We start from the raw sequence: 23,280 nt of genomic DNA, 5'->3' as shown, positions 1-23,280 counted from the left end.
GAGAAGAAAATGTTCATTGAAACTGATGAAACGACGGATGCAAAAGGCTAGTGTGTCTTCATTGTTTTATTTAGAATACTTATGGCAGCCTCTATTATTCCAGAGCTTATCGTTGGTGGGGTGCATTTTTTGCAAGGTGCAAATGCCACAAACTGCTCTCTGCTCTAGGGTAGGTTCGACACCAAGAAAAGACGACTTTTCAACGACTTGACAGCGCACCGTGATATACGCGCAATGCATGGAGTATCCTGCAGACTTGTGAGGCGCTACGGTCTGCGGCGCGCGGACCGTGCTAGATGTGCAATGCATGAAGTATCCTGCGGCCTTGTAAGGCGCTGTATGTGTTACGTGCCGTGCGCGCCGGCCGCACTGTGTTTGATGCGATTATTCAAACTTGCGGCGTCAGCGGTTTTGAACTACTGATTTTGAAGTTTTTGTAAAGTTTGTTGAAATGATTGTCATTTCAAATGCTAAAATATTACAGAAAAACCAATTAATTTTCATCTCTTTTATTTACATATTTTTATAAATAATTTTAAATAAAAGCATGCAAGTGAAACGACTTTGATGGGTAGGTTCTCTCGTTGCTCAGCAATCTAATGGCGTGATCATTTGGACTACATTTTGCAATTCGGAACTGAAATTTCTGGCTCTTCTGTAAAAACAATTGTGAGCATAAAGAAACTAACGGTACGTACGTTGTGTCTGAGCGAAACCGGAAATTGCGGTTCCTAATTGCAAATGAATTTCATTTGATCAATGAACCCTTTCGAAGCGAAGGATATGAATTCAAGGAAGAGGATTTGGATCGATCGTGAATTTACCGAAAAGTAAAAACGTGAATCGATCGACACAGATTCGATCAAAAGATTATTGAAAAAAAACTTTGATGATTCGATCGACATGAATCCATCGAAAAATAAAAACGTGAACCGGTCGTGATCCGATCGGTACCGATTCAATCGACTAACCCGTGAGTCGATCGACAATATCCGTGAATCGATCGAATCGACACGGGTTTTTGTAATAATTAGTCGGTCGAATTGGTGTCGATCCGATCAGATAGACTTATTTAACATAGATGCGACCGTCATGATAGATCACTGATTTCGCAAATGCATATATCGGGTCTCACCTGGTGGCGTGTTTGGAAGCATTACATTGATCCTTGAGGCTATTCCTTTCTTGGCCTCTGGTTCGGTAATTGAATTTCTAATGCCTGGCGGAAGATGTTCGGCTAGACCTGTTGCAGAGAAAATGAAAAATTGTTGAAGATGATAATTTAGCTGATGGAATGAATAAACAAAGAGGCAATTCATGAACCTAAGAGAAACTTTTTTGCAAAAAAAATTAGGAATGGTAATTTTTACTTCCTCTAAGCCTTCAGGATAACGTAATTGTTTCCAAATTCGATCACTTTTGCTCAAAATCATGGAAAATGCCTCAAACTACTCATGCACTGCATCCTCCATTATGCTTGCCCGGTAAAGTCACCATTGTTACTGCCTTTATATACTTTAATAATACGCAAGTGGTGGGTTTAAATTGAACGCCTCGATTCATCTGAAGGTATTCATAAATGAAGTCAGTCCTCTCATTATACAAAATAAGAGGAAGGTAAATTGATTGCACCCATCTCTAAGATATTACTACCGTTTATCGATTTGTGGTGATGTAAACATTACTAGCATTGATAAACTATTGAGGATATTCAATTAAATGTAATTGAAGTGTGACTCCCATAGTTTCCCCGTAAAATGCAAAGTGCTTACTTTTAATATCCTTGCTGAACTCTATGGCTGGTTTTTTCTCTGCCTTTTTGCATTTTTCGAGATTCTGAATGAATATTCTGTTCATATCAGTCACGGTCTTTCCATCCAAATCATCTGCGCATAAAAACGAAAAAACAAAAGAGATGTTATTCAACATGGAAAAATGTCACGAAAAATATATACTTCTCCTGATGAAAATAACCTCCAAGATTTTACTCTTGTCATCGTTAATTACGTCATAATATGAGAGGGGAGAGGAAATTCTGGAAGTATCAATGACTTACCTACGCATTGTAAAACGGCCACGATTTTCTCCCTGTAGCGAATTTCCTTAGTGATTGGATTTCCTCGCAAGTCAAGTGATCTCAGCCGAGACAGTTCGGAAAGATCGTCACGGATTTGACTTAAATTTTCCAGTTTATTGTCGGTTGCATCCAATTTTTCCAGCTTATTTAGCCCGACGAAATCCGTGAGCACAATTAAATTGTTCCCAGCTACATTTAAATCCTTTAAGCAGATCTGAAAATAAAAACCTAGTCTCAAATAATGAAGTCGTACAAAAGATTAAAAAATTACTGTAAGAATATTGCTAACTCTCGCAACAGAAATCTTTGCAGCGATAAAAGCATTATTAATGAACTTGAGACCACTTTGCCGGACTATGATCGCAATAATAAGAATGCAGGTAAATATTTTACTGCAACTAATGTACAACGAGATGCAACAGCCCAAGCCATGAATTATTTTGTCACCTTTTCGTCTCCCACCGTAGGAGCTATTACGAAACAGGATCAAAGCACCAAACCTTAAATGGAAGTGTTGTAATTGAAGCAGCAATTTATTTTCTTAAGCAAAAACTTGAGCAAGTCACTACTGACCTGACAAAAATGGAATTTCAGTTCAGCTTAAAAAAAAATAATGAAAAACGATATCAAAGTATGTTATTATACTGGATTTGCTAACTATGATCTACTAAAAATGTTCCTTGATATTTTGAGATATTCCTGCCACTTATTACCGAAAGTGGACCGTTTGTAAAATTTCAAGAGAAGACAACATTTTTTTAACACTCATGAAGCTACGTCTCAATTTGGGGCATGTCGATTTAGCAGAGAGATTCAACTGCAGTGAGGCAACAATCACAAATATTTTTATAACCTGGGTCGATGTGATTCACAAGATTATATTTGAAGGAATGATGACACAAATTGCAAGTATCATGAAAAATCGAGCAACTTTGCCAAGCGCTTTCGATAGTTATAATAATTGTAGGATTATTATTGATTGCACCGAAATTTATGTTCAAGTAACAAACCAATTAGACATGCGTAAGATGACTTGGAGTGGGTAGGTACAAACACAGGAATGTGCCAATAATTAATGATTGGGAAGCCTCTGCATCCGTAAGTATCATTACTTACTTACTTACTTTTTCTCATATTAACAAAGAGGTACACTTGGGCAGGTTCTCGCTAGTGTCACTCTTTTTGCGGTGTGAGCACATGAACAAGCATGAATAGCGGTTATCCTGCCGATACAATGACGGAAAGTTGTTTCATCATATTCCTCGTGATGTTCAAGGTGTGTTTGGTGTTTTTGCGTTAAAAATGTCTTCAATAAATGTGCGTTTGAAAGTAACAGAGGTGTAGCCCGAGACACTTGTATCACCCTTTGCATGCAAGAGGAATGGCCAGAAAAGGTTTAGAAGAAAGGACTATGTGTAACATGGTGCAACTTACAAAATTACAGGCATTTGAAGTCTTTCAAGGACTTTTTTTCGTGTGTCACGTGAGATTGATCTAGAATTTCTCAGGAAATATCCAAATGTAGAGTTAATGTTCTGTCTACTAATTGTCATAGCGTTAAGATAATCGTTTTTTACTTTTTTAATGAATTTTTTCTCTTCTTTTTCTTCTTTTTTTCAGAAATCTTTCTTCCAATTCATGGAGCTTTATAAAAATAAAGAAGTTATGGTAAGAGTTTTTACTGAAAAATAAACTTATTTTCGGGAACGAAACTACGAAGTTGTATAATTAAATCAAATAAAATTCTTTTTTTCAGAAAGCTTTCTTCCAATTGATGGAGCTGTACAAAAATAAAGAAGTTATGATAAGAGTTTTCACTGAAAAATAAACTTATTTTTGGGAACGAAACTACGAGGTTGTATAATTAAATCCAATAAAAATAGCTTCATCAAGATGTGAGCTTTGAAAAAAGAAAAAAAATTCGAATTTTTTTTTTTTTTGATCCGGCAACGTCACGGTCGGACGTGCTACGCTAGTGCTCCAGTAATCTAAATATTTTAGTAGCTATTTAAGACTTTAACAAATTAATTCATGATTCACGACACTTTACTGGAAGCCCTCTGGTATGTACTAAGTGAATTTTGAACATTAGTCTGTACAACTCCGTATTTTCAGTCGAATAGTTGCACTAGTAGTCGAAAATTTGGTGTTATAAATGAAGATAACGTGTGTGTAGCGAGCATCAGAGGCGACAGGAGTGTCTCATACATCTGTTTGCAGGGTGATGAGGAAGAAACGGATGAACGATGAATCAGGTCTGGCGACAACTTTCGTTACACCAGGTGAGAAGCGCAAGAAACTTCGTGCTGAGGTTAACATCGATGGATTCGATCAAGATCGCAAAAGTCTGACAGAGCTCTCTCTCTAAACTGAAAAGAGTCTTTCCATTAGCCCTGTTGGACTGGTGAACTTCGGATGTTTCGTGGCGCCTAGTTTAAATTTTTGCCTTCACGATGTTCAGCGTGTTTTCTCTGAGCGGCAGTCAGGTGAATAATCTTCTCTTCAAAAGACTGCTAGTCCGTGGCTGCGAGCGTTGAGCGAATGTTCAAATGTAATGCGTTGTGTGTCAATTTTAGTAGTTTTTTTTTCTTACGGTATCGGTATGTGAAGTGTTTTGTTATGTTTGTAATGTAGAAGTGAGCATGCCAGTTTGTGTGTTGTGTGGGAGTCGGACTTTCAAAAAACCATCTGCTCAAGTCCTGTTGGAGGAAGAAAATGGCATCATCTCCTTCTTCAGGTAAGACTGAAAACTATCATTTGCTATCACGCGCAGAGATAGCGTAAAATTGCTATTAAGGGCGAGCACAAACTTTTGAAAGCTTTCAGCCACCTTAAACCAGCACACATCGAATGCAAAATTGTATGATGTTGCACCGTAGGCACATGCATACATTCATTTCTGCTGTCCTTACCATTTGAATGACATTTTTCTGTTCTGGTTCTCAGGCAACGATTCTAGTCACTAATGTCAAAAAAGCGGCTACCATGTCAAGCACGGCAAGAAGCTTTCTGTCTCAAATGATGAGCAAAAATGTAGTCAGCAAATTTACCTGGATGGGGGTAGCCGACGACAAGTTGAGCTTTATCAAGCATGGGCTCAAACTTGTTCTGATTGGTAAGTCAACATAAAGTACCAAATCCTCAGTTAATTCAATTGCCTCTTAATTTCTCAGTAACCATCTATAAACATTGAAGCACAATGGCAATTCAGCCTGTAAAAATGATTTTTTCCCCCCCAAATGTTCTGCCCTCAGGAATACAACTGGGTATTCCCTAATTTTTTCTTCTTCTTTATTTGCGAGTGTGTATGTAAAGGTTTAAGATGATTAATAATGCAATGATTCCGTAAACAGTTTGTTGAAATAAGGAAATAATTCAAAACTTCAATGAAATAATTAGAGCAGAAGACTTTCATTGTATCTGCTGATGTGTGTAATAGGACCTAAATAATTGAGTAAGTTGTGCGGGTCACAGAATTGTATCCTAATCATCGCAACTCTCACCCATTCAGGATAAATTATGCGATGTATCCAATTGCCAAGTTTCCATGTCAATTATGGGAGGAATATCTCCTGAAACTCTCCCTGTATGTCCTATAAAAATCTTGGTAAATGCCCCTGCATTCAGGTAAATCTTAAAACTTCTTGTAAACTTTCAGCTGCCTCTACCAAAATACAATTTTTTGACGCACATTAATTGTCATTGTTTTGTTCTTCTTTTTCAGAGTGCCTTGTCCTCCTTTACCCTGCAGAAACTGGCCATCAGGGTCAAATTTCTAAATCGATTGGCCAGTGGTTCACACAGTTCAGTGCAGAAGAACAAGGAAACAAAGTAAGTTTATCTGTCCCCCTCTGTTCACTTTACCCTATGAATGACTAACTTTGTTCATAAATTATACAATCATCAGAATCATCAGATATGATTCGTAATAGTCAATGTTTATTTTTACGGTTGCAATTGGATGTCCTTTTGGACGTCCTCTTTCAAGGATGGCTGCTAAATGCCTGTTTTCATCCGTTTGTGTGTCCCGAAAAGACGTAAAAGACCAAAGCACGCAAGCAAGAGCAGGAAGCACGAGGTGGAAAAAAGAAAAAGGCAGTCAAGTAGCAGCCCCTCTACTTCAAACTGCTCTAGTGTAAAGTCGGAAGCCTTGGCAGACCTCTCCGAAGCAGGATCCAATCCTTAAATAGCTGGAATTATCTGTCAGGTCAAATCAATTTTTTTTATATTCGTTTTTTATACGCAAACCCAAACGCTCCACTTAATTGCCTTTGTAGACAGACTGTTTTCCTCACATTGATACTTTATTTTTCTTATAATTTTGTAAATTCATCATTTAATTAATGTTTTCTTTGTTCCCATACATCAGCCACGCCTTCAATGGCCGGAATTATTTGTCAGTTTAAATCAATTTTTTTATATTGATTTTTTTTATACACAAACCCAAACGCTCCTCTTAATGGGCCTGTTGCAAACTTTTGCTAGAGCAAAAATAAGAGTTGTTTCTTGTAGATAATGCCTCAAAAATCACGATGAGCGCATCGGCAAAGTCTGAAATGCACTCATAACTTCACAATCTGCGTAAGAAATTTGCGTTTTTTTAAGCTTCCCGCTTCAAAAACGATACTACGGCGTAGGTGAACATTTTGTTAGAGGAGTCGCTCCATCGTCGGCGATATTCATCATGGCCGACGCTTGCACGCAGTTCCGCGCGTAATTCAAGGAGAGTTCAAGGTCAATCCATTCGGGCGTGGAAAATATGAACGTTAACACACCGATTGTTATCTGGTCTAATCCAGTTCAGGTGTTATCTCGTCCCATCAAACGTGTTTTGGCGGATTGGCGTCGGCTATGATTATTATTGCCGACGATGGAACGACTCCTCTTACAAAATGTTCACCTGTGCCGTAGTATCGTTTTTGAAGCGGGAAGCTCAAAAAACCGCAAATTTCTTACGCAGATTGTGAAGTTATGAGTGCATTTCAGAGTTTGCCGATGCGCTCATCGTGATTTTTGAGGCATTATCTATAAGAAACAACTCTTAGTTTTGCTCTAGCAAAAGTTTGCAACAGGCCCATTGCCTTTGTAAACAGACTTTTTTCCTCCCGCATCATTAAGTTTTAATTATTTTTGATATTTTATTTTTCTTATAATTATGTAAATTTATCGTTTAATAAATGTTTTCTTTGTTCCTATAATGTTTAAAATTGTTCTCTCATTTTCAAGTCTTTAAAGGTTTTCCAGACCACCTTCGAGAAATTTTATTAATTTATTTTATAGTATTATTTATTAAATATTTAAATGATTTGAGCTTCTCCTGAATTAGAATCGTATTACTGCCGCAAAGACACCCACAGGATGTATTTAGAGGAGAGCTGGCACGGTAAAAATGAGTTATTTGAAGCCTACAAGGCACATGCCGCTGAAAATGGTCTTGTGTTAGCCGAACTTTTATTGCCAACACCTTCAAAGAACTGAACTTATCGCTCTCTTCACCGAAAAAAGACCAATGCGACACCTGTGTAGGACATAAAGTAGGCAATGCGCTGCAGGATGAGTGGAAGACCATGTGTTAAACAAAGATAGAGCAAGGGCTGCGAAGGACCTTGACAAAAGTCGGGCCAATGGTATCATTAAGTGTTTATGCGTGGATCTGCAGGCTGTAAAGGCCTGCCCATTCACTAGTGCAAGCGCCATGTACTACAAAACAAAGTTGTTGAATCATAACTACACCGTTTATGATCTAAGTAGCCACGAATGCATTTGTTATTGGTTCAATGAAACTGCAGCTGACCTGAGTGCCCCTTGCATCTGACTTTTTAAAGACTACGGCTCGATGACTTTTTTGCACGAAAATATTTTTGTGGAATATTCAAGGCATCTTTTATCCTCCGAAAATTCCCTCTTCATTGTGGTCTTCTTCTAACAATTTCTTATGGTTTTGATGGAATTTTGTAACAAGTCCTAACCCACCCCCCACCTCACAATATGGTACAGAATAAAATAACAATTGACTGTCCACAATAAGAACACGGTTTTACCATCGGGAAAATAAAGTCGAATTTGCTTTTCAGACTTCATGATCTCAAATTTAAAATTCTGTGGGAATTTTCCAGAACATTAGCAATAGCGGCTAGCGCAAGAATTGCGCTCGCTGCTACCTACAGTTTCGCGCGAATGCGAAAATGCAGCGAGGAGTGGCCTTGGATGCAGTTGGTCATGATTTATCCGTGAATGGACCGATCGACCTCAGAAAATTAATGGGGCCCAGAATGGTGCAAATAGAGTTCACAGGTTCCCCTTCGGCAAACATTGCCGAAAATAAAAGAGGGGAGCTGGTAACACTGCTGTGGGAGCGACATTTGTCTCATTCTCCTCCGCAAGCACACCGCAAAATTCTTGATGCAAGAATTGCACTCTTAATGTTTCCTGCTGCGTGTCAATATTTACGCCCTCATTGTAAATGGAGCATGGAAACCAAAGTAAACTCCACGAAGACTTAGCATGAATACGTCACATCGCGTCGATAAAAGAGCCTTTTCTCCACTTCCACTTGGTACCTGGGAAGCATGATTGATACGGTTGACCGGTATCATTTAGCAGTGTAATTACGTCCTTGCATTTGCTCTTCTCCTTATAATTATACTATTTGTAAGCTTTTATACAGAAATATACGCAATTTGCTTAAAATAAAACGGTGATTTCTATAACAGACAACGAATTTAATTGTTTTTACTTTAAATTAAATGACACACTGGAAAAAAAAACACATTGGATCTAGAGTCCTGACACTTGAAAACATTGACAAGAAAAAATACTCTTGATTCAATTGGATTTTTGCTTGAATCAAAACGAAATCCGCTTAAATTAAGAGGCTTGGTTCTTGATTTAAGCTAGATTCTGATTGAATCAAGAGTACTTTTTCTTGTCGATGTTTTTAAGAGTCTGGACTCTAGATCCAATGTGTTTTTTTCCCAGTGTAGATCCAATGTGTTTTTTTCCAGTGCAGTTGAGAGACTTGCAAACGATTTCTCGCATGATCTCCAGAGAAAAACACCAATTGTAAGCTGTAGTAACGCTGAGTAAAGCTGAAGGAATCTGTCCTGCAATATACATTTCGTAAATGAGCGATCTACCTCTGTGTTATGAATGAGAACGGGTCTCGGGTGTAACGGAAAGGAAGAGGCGATAAAGAGTTCATCTATTCGCAATTAATGTACTGCTATCTGCTGTATTCAAACCAAAACAATTGTGATTCTATTTCAAATTAGGAATTTTTTTCGATCAGATTGGTCAATTACAATAAGAAACACAACACAAATCCCGAAAACTTTCATGCCTCAATAATTTAGTGTAAGTTCTCAATGAATCTGTAAGCACGAACGATGAATGTTAGCTGATTCCCTAGTGACAAAAAATAAGAAAATATAAAAAAAACTCGAAATAATCTTACGACGTTTTGTTTTGGTCACTAATACATTACGCTGGCGAGTTACTTAAAAACTAAATTTATAATTGGATAAGCTCAAATTGGTCAAAGCTCCAAGGTTTACAATAATTAAAAGTTTGCCAGATCATGGTATGCACTTTTGTGTAGGTCTGATGTCTATGATTAGATGCCATTCTGTGCACCGTCTAAGACATTATAATGCTGTTACACTTCCATGTCTCCAACACAGTGTCAATCTGAATCCCTATTAAGGATCTGAACTTCGAATTTATAAGCCCGGAAACAAAATTTATCTTACCCGACACGTTCAGTTGTTACTTACACTTGTCTAACACGTGGACGTCGGCTTGCAACAGAAGTTACTTCATCATTTCCGTACATGCCCAAGTATTAAATGCTCCTAATTTATCTGTAGTATATCTGAGGGATCCTTAAAATATTTATAGACTTAAGGACCGCCCTATGGCATCGTTACCTATACTTGATGCGACCGGTAAGTGGTAGCCGTCATCAAAAGACCTACGAAATGTGTTGAGAGCTCTCCCCGTTTTGGAATGACCGATCTCATTCCGATTTTTTTGGCTGTCCCTGGAGTTCATCATTCTTCACTCTTGCTTCCGATCTAGTCATGACCAGTGGCGTGGCGTGAATTGCGATATATCGATTGTTATGCCATTTAAACCTATGTTAAAGAATCGATTATTAAGGTGTTCGCTGCAAACACCCTGTTCATCGATCCTTTTCCATAGGTTTAAATGGCATAACAATCGATACATCGCAAATCACGCCACGCCACTGGTCATGACCATGACCTCCGGGCTCACGTGGAGGGCGCCTGATTTTCGGCGGGATCCAGAAGGAGCCACTCGGTGATGAACTGGAAGAATTTATGCTAAAAGGAACTATGTGCATAGGGTTCACATGTAACATAGTTCCTTTTAGCATAAATACGTCCAGCTGATGATGCTGTTATTAGTGCGCGAGCGGGGAACCTCAACCGGGCGCAGGTGTGTTTTGACAGTCGCGCACGAGCATAATATCCGGCTAATAAGCCCAAAATCACTGCTGCCAATTGAGGTGAGAATAATCCCTGATGATCTCTTTCCTGCAGCTACAGGAACGCGACGTTTCCTATCCGGAAAGGCAACATTGATTTCCTCTAAGTTGCCAAGTCGTCGGAAATTCAACATGCAACACAGCCCGCGAAAACTGACTGAATGGACATGGGACCGTTGAGCATTTGTTTCAATATTTTCTGCGCCAAAGAAGTGGATTACAAATCGGACGTACTTCTGCCAAACAGAACTATGTGCATTAAGACATGAGCCCTGAGACCCATAAGAATATGTGCATAACACGGCTCACGTCATAATGCACATAGTTCCCGTTTGATAGAAATACGTCCAATTGCGCAAAATAGTTTGGAAGTTGTGTGAGATCTCAAAATGCACACACTCTCTCTCTTATCTAGAACAAAAAAAACAAGAGGTTCTATGAGGATTTTTTTTTGTTTCGGGGGAAAGCAGTAGGAATAAGGTAATTACTTTCCTTTTTCCACCGGCAGTTTCAGATTATTTGTGAGTTTATATATTACACAAAGTGACTATCTGATTAAATCTTAAAAGCAGCTTCTCCGACAATATGAAAATGGTTCATTGAATAATATATGCAACATACATTGGAAGACAAGATTGTAGTTTTGAATTTAAAGTCTCATGTAACAAATCAGTTGGAAAATCGAACAATTTTTTGGAATTAGAACACCAAGGAAGGTGTTGAAAAATTACATGTTTTTCCGATCTTCGAGAGATGCAGTGAGAGGAAAGTTCCTGTTAAATTTCCCGTGACAGGACTTTTCGTTAACAAATCGGAAACCTCTTTGAGGCGACGAGACGTTTCTTTGACATAATAGGAGTGCTCTTTGAAAACATTGGGTTTCTTTTCATTTCAACGAGGAATTCCGGAAGCAGAATATTTCACAGGAATCCACGTTTATTCAACAAGGAAGTTTTCTCAGTGTGAGATTTTTACTCAAAAGGACCTTCCATATATTGTTCCTCCCATGCACTAACTAGGATTTTGTCTACTCCCTGTTTCTAACTTTGAAAAGCTTGCACTGGGAAAAAAAAACACATTGGATCTAGAGTCCAGACTCTTAAAAACATCGACAAGAAAAAATACTCTTGATTCAATCGGAATTTTGCTTAAATCAAGAACCGAGCCTCTTAATTTGAGCAGATTTCCTTTTGATTTAAGCAAAAATCTGATTGAATCAAGAGTCCTTTTTCTTGTCAATGTTTTCAAGAGTCTGAACTCTGTATCCAAAGTGTTTTTTTTTCCAGTGTGTCAGATTTGGACACTCAATGGAAAATCTGAGGAAAATTGAAAAATCGTGGCTGATTTGGCAGCGTGTGCGAGGCTCGGTAGCTATAAATTTCGTCTATGGGTCGGTAAATACAAATGTGTTATAAAATTCCACGTCCTCGCGGGCCATTCCCGATTTAGTAGACGAGTGCAAAGCGGGACTGGTTACATCAACAAACACTTCGACATGGAGTTGACGCGGTGTCTATCTATTGTTTTCCTTCTTGTCGCCTTCCAGGTAATCATTGCGATTCATCCGTAACTATTTGCACACAGAAGCAACTCGTTCACAACTATTTACACACAGCACTCATTCACGACTATTTACGCAAAAAGGAAATCATTCACGATTGCCTGTTAACCCACAGACGCGATGACGAGGTTACATTCCAAACATTGCAATTCTAACTAAAGAATCTCTCTTTGGTCGATCAAAGAGGCTCTTCAGCTGAACCTTGGGGGAGAAATTTTGTTTTGAGGCGAAGAATTCTGAGGTACTAGCGCGCGGGGGGGGGGGGGGGGGGACAGCGGCGGTGGCATGTTTCACCATTAGTCACAAAATCGGAGCTAAAATTGACCAACATTTGCTAAAAATCAAGCCTTAAATTCTTGGATACAAATTGGAACTGTAGTCAATCGTAGTGTTAATGAGAACACGGAGGAGTTTATATACCAAACTACTGGCTAAAATGACCAAAAGATTAAGACGTTCAATAATACGCGGTTAAAAATTTAGAAACGGTTTGCCAAAACGACAGTGAACAATGTTAAATCGCAGTACTTATCAGTTGGTGCCAATTTTTGGCTATTTGACGCTAAGTCATAACAAACACCATAATTTTTACGTGCAAGTGAGTTTTACAATTTTTATTTGATAAAAAACACCAATTTGAAAAGGCGGCTGCGTATAAACTGCACAATGTGACCATATTAAATATTAATTTATCTTCAAACATTCTAAGTGCCTATTTACCTTCTTCCTTAAATTTGTTGGTCTTGTTCGATTTCAAAACGCTTTGAGGATTTTTCAATACTTGGGGGGGGGGGGATTTTAAATGTTTGCCCAAAAATGTAGTTTTTACGGTGGATTTTTCAGCCCCGAAGTGCGAAAATCCCCTTCTTATAAACAGGCGAGTCACTTTTACAGCGCGCCTGGACGCTCTGCGACATCTAAACACCATGCTCGTTCATACCTTCTTTCCGCACGTATAATCATGCAAAGCTCCTTTCAATGCAATGCTCTTTTCAAGAGCAAACTTGTTTGCTTACTTTTCCAGAGACTTTTCCATAATACTTTTTGCTCCATTAAGTTTGCTCTGGGTTAAGTTGCCTGGTGAACAAAGTGTCATTATCTCGTGCTCGGAAAAAAATTATATCTGAAAAATTTAGAATATGAATTAAGGATATACGTCTTCAGTTTCGTCATTTATCCATCGGAATGTTTCCAGCATTTTGCTAAATTTACATTCACACGCAAAAAACCAAACAGAACTGACATCGTTTGTAATCTAGACATGTGTCCTGTGCGCACACATTGAAAATTCCATCATTCCCTCCATTTCAAATTTCACAAAATATACTTTAAAAGGGATGTGAGTCTATACCTACTTAGCAAGTTCCCGAAGAAGCAAAAATTACTTTTTTAAAACTTTTATACAATTTTTCAACAACAAAAATTTACCCGCTCCATGAATTCAGATCCCCGCTTTTTTGCTTTAAGATTCCTAAGAATCTTTGGTGTTAACACCGAATGGCCCATTAAAAATATCCCCTGATAGACTTATTAAGATGCTTGGCGGCCAGATTTTATGTTACAGCCATTGGCGCCTCATAATTCAGGAAGATTTTTTTTCCGTGACTTTTCTTTCCTTTTATGGAGCGACGAACAAATTAATCAGAGGCAAATTTTCGCTCAAAATTTAGTGAGACGATTATGGTGCGCCGCTCCGCTACTAATGTGGTGATTAAGTCTGTACTAACAAGATAATGGACTCAGCAACAGCTGCGTGCAAAGATACATATTATGATCGGTGCATTTGCAGATTTATGGCTGCACTACAACGCCGCCAACCAGTGTGATAAATCGGAACGCGTGTGCCGAGATATGACCCATATATATTTTCCAAGGTCACAGGATGTATGATTCAGTTGATAGCGGATCTACTCACAAAAAAGAGCACCTTCCTGCGATGTCCCCTGATGAAATTAGGTATAATTTTGCGCGATCATGTCGGTTGAATGTTCCTCTCAGTATATCGAGTGAAACAATTAAAACATTTTTCACGAAGGCCGAGGGTCACGGAGTGTCAAAAGCCTCGATTGAAACCACCAATCAGGCATCATATCATGATAAAAGATTCAGTTGAGCAATAAGGGATAGAGAAGGAAAAATACAACGGTGTGTAAACTTCGATAGAAGAGAAATTTGATGAATTCTTGGAAGGCATGTCTTTGACATTTGTGAAATAGGGTGTGCAAAGGCTGCCTCTTTCACGTCAAAATTAAAGTGATCAAATAAACCGCGTTTTGAATAGGTAATTTTGAGGATAATTACTTAGGCATTCCTTTACATACTGCTCGCAAAAGTTTGTGCAAGTCAATTCACTTGCTAAAATATATCAGGACCCAGTCCAAAATTCACGCTTTCTCACTGGTTTACTCGGTTTTCTGTAAGATGAGCCCTCCCTCACCCCCTTCTTCAGAGTCAGAACATCGGACATCCCTACAAACACGGAGAAAATAAAACAAGCAGTGAACTCCAACACAATGTGTTGATAAGGCGCGTCATTAACTCGCACATATCAACCCCTTTAGTTTTCATTTACAGAGATTTCAAAATAGGCAAACAGCATAAAAAGAGAATTCACGATCCAACACTGCGAGGTCAAAGACGCACCTTGACGAGACCGTGTATTGTGAAAGTAGAAAGCTATTCGATCGAATTTAAGTTTTTTGATCTGCCTCAAGCAAAATCTTATCAGATTCTTGAAGAAAAGTGCTACGGAATAATTTAAGCGAAGAAAGGAAAAATTCTGTCGAACTCCTAGAAGATAAAGTCGATTTAAAGGTATTTTGGGGCTAAAATACCCAAATCACCGGTAGTAAAAATCCCGTTATATTATTGAAAAGAAATTGACTCGATATAAATGCAATTGCATTAAATACGTCTTGATTTTGTTATTTTAAACGTCTTTCCATGCAAAGAAGTTCAACCATGTCGTTGCTTTATTCATTCATGAATTGAAAGTAAGCAATCTACATCCCGAAAATCTACTGATTTGCCGTAAAAAATTGCAGAAACTTGATATACCAGGTCGATGCACCCACTCGTTGAATTTACCAACCAATTTTGTGAGTGCAAATGTGTAAGAATCAATATGCTATAGTCATTTTGGGTGCATTTATTTTTCATGAAACAATAATAATTTCAATCCCGAAAAACCATCAATTTTCCGTATAAAATCGAAAAAATCAAAATATGTCAACTCCCCGACGTGAAAATTAGATTCTACGTATGTAAAATGTAAATACTTATGTATCGATATGCTGAACAGAACTATGTGTGGACAGTCAGAAGCCCGCGGCAACATTAATTCAACAGAAAAACTGTAAAAATTAGATAGGATTTTAGCCGCTTTGCCCGCCTCTCCTCGCTACTTACAACAAACCGTTCTTATACTCATCTCAAAATTTTTCTCAGAGCTTTGGGTTATTATCAGCTTCCATTTAAACTCCGGTTCGATGGCCGAATCGGCTGCCAAAAAAGCAAGCCACTGTTGAGGGGTTCTATGAGAAATTCGTGATATTATCGGCTCTCAGGAAATCACCCCATGGCTAAAATTGGTGGTATAAATGTTTAAGTGCTTAAAATAATCGTATTCAAGAAACTAAGGAATTAAACTATGGAGTCAATTTCTTTTTAATAATATAACGAATTTACTACCGGTGATTTAGCTATTATAGCCCCAGAATACTTTTAAAGCGCCTTTGCGTTCCAGAATCTCGACGGAATTTTTTTTTTTTTTTTTTTTGCTTAAACGATTCAAGAAACATTGTAGTTAAAAATATAAAGATTTTTCGATTTGGACGTATGAAAAATGTTTAACTCGTTCAGGCACACCGTGTATTGTATGGAGTACTGCTGTTATTCGACCGTTGTCTTCAGGTCAAAATTCTTACAAAGAAGCCCCTTGCAAGAGGCAAATTTTTTGTAATTTCTCCCAGTTTTTTCAGCGTTAGGTATATAAATGAATTGTTTGTCAAATTTTGAGGTCAATTATATTTAATTGTAATTTATACTTTCTTTTTTTCCCCTTCATTTTATTTTTCGTATCGAGGAGTCGAGGTTTTGTTGATTTCTTCGGATTTCGATTACTGTAACTTCTCTTCTATTCGGCCGATTTTTATGAATGAGGTCTCTTTTTATTTGTGTTTTAACGGAGAGTAAGGAAAAAATTGCTAAATACATGCGAAACAATTTTTTTTGAAAATTGGATGAATCCTAGCGTGACGGTGAAATGGTTAATGAAGCGTGAGTAATTGGGGTACGGGTATCGGCCGCGTTGGGACCCAAGGCCCATTGTTCTTCGTGACGCCGACGCAGTGATCAGGAGCGTGGGGACGAGAGGGCTGAGTGGACTCCTGTATGAGCCACGTTTAGCAAATGGTCTAATGAGTCTCGAGGCTCATCACAGATTGCACTTACCACTATCCTGGTGGCCCCGGCTATCAGAGCAAGGAGTACCAACTTTTGAAAAGGATAACAGTGTTGTGGAGATATGTCAAAGCAACGTTGTGAACAAAACGGAGTGAGTGAAATTCTCATTCAAGGAGTGCCGAACTGGTCAGCCATCCTCGAATCAGTTCGCTTGCTTCCGCTTATATATGCATACTAGGGGGCTACGCCCCCTGGCCGCTACGCGGCCCAACCCCCTGAAGGCGCCCCGCGCCATCAATGGGCCGCTTCGCGGCCCTATTTTTACCCTCCTATCAGTGTTAGTTTTATTTTCCCCCTAAAAAAATACGATATGAGGTATACTTTAATTTTAAACTTTACTTAAAATTACTTTAAAATTAAAAGGACGCGTTTTGGAATGACTGCTTGATGAAATATTGCAGTAAAACAATGAACAATGATAGTCAGGTAATAATTAAGAATTCATGAGCCGGGGATCGAACCCACACTGTGATCAAAGCGGACGCATTTGACGTCTTTAGACGACTCGGCCACCGCTCGACATGAAGTCGCAGGTGCGAATCTTGTGTATATAAGTGTAGAGCTGATGCGCAGGCTACCCAGCTGCTGCGCAACCTCCTCGACCATTGCGCATCCTCCCGCGCATAGCGGTAGCAGTACCGGAGCATTCTGTAAACTCACTCACTTTTATAACGTGATTTTAAAAAAACCTGGGTCCTTTTTCCAAAATCTGATTGCAGCGGGCTCATCTAGGGCCTATTACCTGTCGATTTACGCAAAAATCATGGAAATCGGCCCGGTAGAACGCTCAAACGAACTATGACAAAAAGTATAAATTTACATTGTTTAAATGGGAGAATTCGCAACTTTACCACGTAATATAAAAAAACCTGGGCCATATTTTGAAAATCTGAAAAGAGTTGGCTTATTTAGAGGCAATTGCCCGTCGATAGCCGCAAAAATCATGAAAATCGGCCCGGTAGAACGCTGGAACTAAGCGTTACCAGTTTCGCAAAATTAGGAGGTCTCGGAGCTTATAGTATAGATTTTAAATCAGCGCGCCCCATTCTAAGGTTTTTTTAAAAAAAACCAAGAAACGTAGACTCTTGGTATTCATTACACATAAACTAGCGAGCCCCAGAATGAGAAACAAATTTTAATCATTATTATTGACGGATTAGTAAACTTTTTACACGCTTTGGAAAATCTCAGAAGTTCGCGGTAGTCACTTTTCGGTAAGGAACTAGGGGACTCGGTTATTGTATCGAGGGGGGGGGTCGAAACGATCGCAAAGGCGGTATACTACGTATACGCGCCAACATGGTTCTATCATTCTCGCATCTTGGCCCTTTCTTACAACAGAAAACACTCCCCGAATATCAAATTTTACGGTCCTTCAAACAAATCCGTGATTAAATCCCATTAGCACAGTACGTTGCTTCTTTGGCGTGAGAGTATATCTTGTTTTCCTCGAGAGCCTTAGAAGGCATGGAGTTATATAGACAACAGGGCCCTCGCGGTAATTGGGATATGCCGTTACGTCAGAGAAGCGACAAGTGGATTCAAACCTTCAAAAGGCAAAATCGCCACATTCCGGCCAGAATATCACACGCGCCATGCGACGTTTCAAAATTTCCACCCCCATTTCGTTTTTTATACAGAGAAAACGGTGGTGGAATCCGCTTGAAAATTTCACTGAATTTTATCAACAGAACAAAGAAAATTCAGTGAAAATTTCGCACAGCTTCGTTGAATAATTTCCCCGTAAAAAACAACGAAAATATCTGCGGAAATTTTGAAACGTCGTATGGTGCTTGTGATACTTTGGCCAGAAGGTGACGGAATATGCCATCTTGAGCTCGAGAGGAGGAAGCATCTCGAGCGTTTCCTTCGAGCGAAAAAGCCGCTTTGCAAAATTAGAATAGTTCGTTCCGGTATATGCCATTGTCACCTTTGAGAAACAGTAACTTCATATCCATCAGAAAGACAAATATATAAAGTTATAACAACAATCGACACTCCAATAACTCGCGGTGAGCACATGAGCCGGCATCTATTCGAAGGAGATTTTTTCGGAGGAGCCTCCCAATTATTATGCTATGGCACGATTGATCCTCGACGAGTTTCCGTGTATTGCTACGTCGGAAGACTCTCCGGCGAAGGGAGATTTGCACGGATGCCATGGTAACAAAGCTGATGCGAGGTCCCATCACAGACTATTAAAAGATTTTCTCGCAATTCAAGATATTTAACGTTTGTAACTTCATACTACAGAGAAAAAACAATCAATTCACACATCAAATTATATCATCCGAATTCCAACGATAGTAGTTCGATTTGTCACGGGTTTAAATGTTCGTCAATTAATATTCAACGACCAAATTGCAAGACCATGTATCTCCATTTGTGACAGTACCGGTAGTTGGACGGAAACGAACAGTTACAACCAGTGGGCATGTACATTCATGGTTTTGTCGACGGGTACAGCCGTTAATGTTTATCTTTGGTGATCTCGAACAACAAGAAAGCTGGTACTGTAAAGGAGGCGTTCAAAACAGCAACTCAGCAATTTGGATGGCCAAAAAGGGTCAGAAGCGACAAGGGTTTGGAAAACACAGGTGTTGCAAGGTGCATGCTAGAGCGCCGAGGGCCAGAGACGAAACCTTTCATCACAGGTCGATCGATCCACAATGAGCGCATCGAAAGATTTTGGAGAGAGGTCAATAAAATTACGGAACGCTTCAAGGTTTTACTTAGAAACCTTCAAGAAATTGAAGCTTTAGATTTAGATAATGCAGAGCATTTTTTTTTTCATTTGCAGTATATTTTTATTCCTGTAATTCAAAAGTTTTTAAGTCGATTTGCATTGCGATGGAATGCCCATGACATTAGAACTGCTAAAAACACCGCCCCTAATATTTTATTCAACTGTGGTGAGAAATCACCTGACGTGGAGGGAGAGTTTGAATCCTCAGAGGATGACAGTGATGATGATGAAACTCTATTGAACGAAACAGAACAACTTTGGCGTGAGAGAGCAGAAACACTTTGTCCAAACCCTGCAGATTTCAGCGAGTATGAGTCAGTATATACCGGCTTTCTGGCAGGCTTCATTATGTCTTAGGAAAACTAGTCATCATAATTTCTTTACATCTTTAGCTTGATGTTTCCTCTCTGTTAGGAAAATAGTCTATTAAAATTTCAAGCCATGAGGTTGGCTTGTTTCTCTTCAGAAGAATGAAATAGGAGCGGAAAGTTTGAAACACCGCAATGAAGGTTCGTGGTTTCGCACTTGAGCCATGTATATTTGAGCGAGTTATAAAAATGAATGCGCGCTAGCGCCTACAAGACTGAATGGATACTTCTCGCATTGCGCGTACACCACGGAGGATACTTCACGCATTACGCGTACATCACGGTTCGTACGTTCAATGCGTGAAGTATCCATGCAGTCTTGTAGGCGCTAACCCGTGTTTTGAGCTGACCGCACGGTTGAGTTAGACTCAAAAATTCAAACTTGCGGAGGCAGTGTTTTTCAACTCATTATTCTGAAATGTCTCTACATTCGGTATGGAAATATTAAAGTGGTTTCGTGCCAAGTTTATTGGTTGTCAAAATACAGAATTTATTCCTTCTATATTGTGTGCTGTTTACTGCAACAAACCTTTAAAATCACTTTGCAGAATTCATATCTAAGGTTATTTTCACAGCTGAATTTTATTCGTGGTAAAATCTGTACATCATTTTTAAAGCTTAAATACAGGATGCTCATTTTTAGGCTACTAGGTTCCCACTAAATGTAGTAAAACCAAACAGCCGAATAATTCGTCCCTTAAGACAGGCTCGGTAGATTTACCAGCCTCCTTTTTATGAGGAAAGAGTTGGCACTGAGCTTCAATAATTGGTAGTTGGTACAATTGACAATTGCAAATACAATCTCTTAATTTAAGCGGATTTCGTTTTGATTCAAGCAAAAATTTGATTGAATCAAGAGTATTTCTTGTCAATGTTTTCAAGAGTCCGAACTCTAGATCCAATGTGTTTTTTCCAATGCTTGTCATATTTTTGGGGTGATCTTTCCTTTCACCAGTGTACGCTTTAAATTAAGATACATATTTCTTTTGTTTGCAGTGCTTGCTGACCAATGCGGCCCCCTCGAACAAGGTGCGTCGTGCTGTGGTCACGGTCGTGAACCCGCCGACAGTTGACGTCACCGCCGCCATCTCCGCCAACCTCCCCAACATGCCTTCCGTGTCCGACATCGGACACAAGATCTACGACATGCTTCCCAGCATGCCCTCCCTCCCGGACATCAAGCTGCCGTCCCTCCCATCACTACCCTCACTCCCGAATCTACCCTCACTTCCGAGTTTGCCCGACGTTTTGCCCGACGTGAACACCAAAGTGATAACGGAGGCGGCCAAGGCTTACGTCAACACGGCGGTGGCCAAGGGAAAGGACGCCTACAACTCGGCTTCTACAAAGGCGGCTGATGCGTACGACGCGGCTAAGGTTAAGGCGGCTGACGCATACGATTCGGCTAAGGTTAAAGCAGCTGATGTCTACGATTCGGCCAAGCATAGGGCGGCTGATGCGTACGGAGTTGCTAAAGAAAAGGCGGGAAATGCCTACAATACGGCTTCGGCTATAGCTGCTGATGCGTACAACAGGGTGCCGCCACTGCCCAAGACAGGAACCGTTGAGGTCATTGTCCCCGCGTAATAGTGTACAATCGACGTTGCTCAATAAAAAGTTACTTCAGACTGTTGTATTCATTGTCATTGATGATAAGTGAGACATGGGCGGAAGTGGAAAGATAGAAATCTACTTGGCTCACCTCAACAACGAGGGAGATGTTACTGAATAAATTTATGACGAAGTATTTCCCATTTGCGATACTATATTTCAATATAAATATTGTCCAGGGAGGGCCTTTGAGGATGTCCCCTCAAACCTACCTTTGGAAGCTGAAGGATCTCATGGAATTTTTTCTGTGCACTCAATCCCTCTTACTACTTTCCCCCCTTCTTCCCCCTTTATACTTTTCTGCTCGCCTTCGAAAGATTCCTAATTCCGCCCATGTAACCACAGGCTCGAATCCTAGACCCACTGTAAGACTGACCTTACAAAATAGCAACGATATTATGCTTGTGTTCGAAATTTTTATCCCATGTTTTTGTATTATTTTTTAAGTAAACGAAGAGAATTTTCTCATTTGAAAGATTGGAAATAGAAAAAGGGGGAAAACACATAAAACGTTTTCAGTTCTTAAACATCTGCTACTTTTTCTTTTGGCATATTAAACTAAACTAGCCATCGTACATGTTTTATTTATTTCAATCAAAATTTCAACCATTCCAATCAAGTGTGCCAAATATACCCCTTACTTTGACGAGAATACGAATACGAACCACGTCAAAAAACGGGGTTATACCCAAAACTAAGTTTCCCTGTTTTGTTTCTCAAAACACATCGTAGATAAAGCCAATTTGTAAAAAGGTGTTTGTGACCAATACTTTCAGCTTTTCAACGAGCTAATTTTTTTTTTTTTTTTTTTTTTTTTTTTTTTTTTTTTTTTAAATTTGGTTCACAAGTTGTTGAGGTATTTGACTTTTTCCAAGTCGTCCACCTCTCCTCGCCGCGGGTCCGATTTAACTCACTCCTGAAGAGGAACATTGAAGTCAAATGCTCGTCACTCTTCTTAAGATCCAGTTACACGATCAAATTGAGCCATCAAATTGGGCCTCTCGTTGGTCACATTCTGAATGCGACCAATGAGAGGCCCAATTTCATTGCTAAATTTGATCGTGTAACTAGACCTTTACTAGAGTCCTCCGAGGATCTCCGATGTCTGGGTCTGCAATTGCCAATGTGCTAGCCTCTCGGTGCGGTAATTTTTCTGATGGAAGGAGATTATTGACGAAATTCTTGCCCATATTATTATCATGATTGGAAAAACCACTTGCATCTCGGTTACAATCAAACCACGTTGTTTGCATGTGATATTTAATCATGAAGTTAGCACTGCTCAAACATTACCAATTTAAATGTTATCATCGTTGCTTTTGAAGTGCATTACAGCTCAGCTCTGAAATCGGATCCACTGCGACGCGTGAAAATAGGACCCACGGTGAGGGGAGGTGGGTTCAGAAAAAGTTAAAAACTTCAAGAACTTCAGCTCGTTGGAAAGCCGAAAATATGGCTCAGAAACTGTTTCACAGATTTGCTTTGCTTAGGAGTTTTTGTTTTAGAAATAAAGTAGGGAAACTTAGTTTGGGTATCCTCACGTAAAACCAGTTGGCACTGTTCTGTTACACAGAATAAACTCACTTCCTATTGATTGATCGATCCTATGTCAGAGAAAATATTAAACGTCTCTCTAGGATTGGAATTTCCGAGTGAAATCGACTTTGGAAAAAAGTTTAATAATTGGATTTAAAAAGAAGGTGACTAAGAAGGCGTCAAAATGCTCAGATGCAATTTTCCTCGCAATATGTTTAGGTGATTTTCAGTACCGTATTTGGAACTTAATTTCCGCGCTTTTTTTTGCGATGTGTGAGCAGATGATCATATATTTCAGCTCTATAAAATAAGACTCTAGAAAAGCCGAAATAGCTCCTAGTTTTTTGATTCGCTAGAAAAAAGGCCTTCGATACGCGTTCTTATCTAATATTTGAGCACTATTATAGCTGG

General features: G+C 39.2%; 2 protein-coding genes across 4 annotated transcripts in view; one reads left to right on the top strand and one right to left on the bottom strand.

Annotated features, from left to right (window-relative positions):
• Positions 1-23,280, bottom strand: part of LOC109037104 (protein phosphatase 1 regulatory subunit 42) — a 46,976-nt gene that overhangs the window by 2,122 nt on the left and 21,574 nt on the right. The window contains exons 3-5 of one of the 3 annotated variants that reach the window (XM_072299506.1): positions 2,057-2,305; positions 1,773-1,886; positions 1,136-1,243 (exon numbers count right to left, since the gene is read on the bottom strand). In XM_072299506.1, the coding sequence (XP_072155607.1) occupies positions 1,136-1,243; positions 1,773-1,886; positions 2,057-2,305 (471 nt within the window). The remainder of the gene's footprint in view (positions 1-1,135; positions 1,244-1,772; positions 1,887-2,056; positions 2,306-23,280) is intronic. The other 2 variants (XM_019051602.2, XM_072299505.1) reach the window with 2 other exon arrangements.
• Positions 11,970-21,350, top strand: LOC109037105 (uncharacterized). The gene is made up of 2 exons (XM_019051603.2): positions 11,970-12,129; positions 20,719-21,350. Exons 1-2 carry the CDS (start codon positions 12,079-12,081, stop codon positions 21,307-21,309), a joined length of 642 nt encoding a protein of 213 aa, XP_018907148.2. The 5' UTR covers positions 11,970-12,078; the 3' UTR covers positions 21,310-21,350.

Source organism: Bemisia tabaci, chromosome 4, assembly GCF_918797505.1.
Source record: "Bemisia tabaci chromosome 4, PGI_BMITA_v3".
Taxonomy (NCBI): Eukaryota; Metazoa; Arthropoda; class Insecta; order Hemiptera; family Aleyrodidae; genus Bemisia; species Bemisia tabaci.
Note: the sequence above shows the minus strand (reverse complement) of the source record. Positions and strands in the feature narration are given on the sequence as shown.

What these genes read in the sequence shown, in the direction of transcription:
- LOC109037105 (XM_019051603.2), top strand. Translation starts at nt 12,079, where the DNA reads ATGGAGTTGACGCGGTGTCTATCTATTGTTTTCCTTCTTGTCGCCTTC. An exon ending in TCCTTCTTGTCGCCTTCCAG is followed by an intron (nt 12,130 to 20,718) that starts GTAATCATTGCG and finishes TTTTGTTTGCAG; the next exon opens with TGCTTGCTGACCAATGCGGC.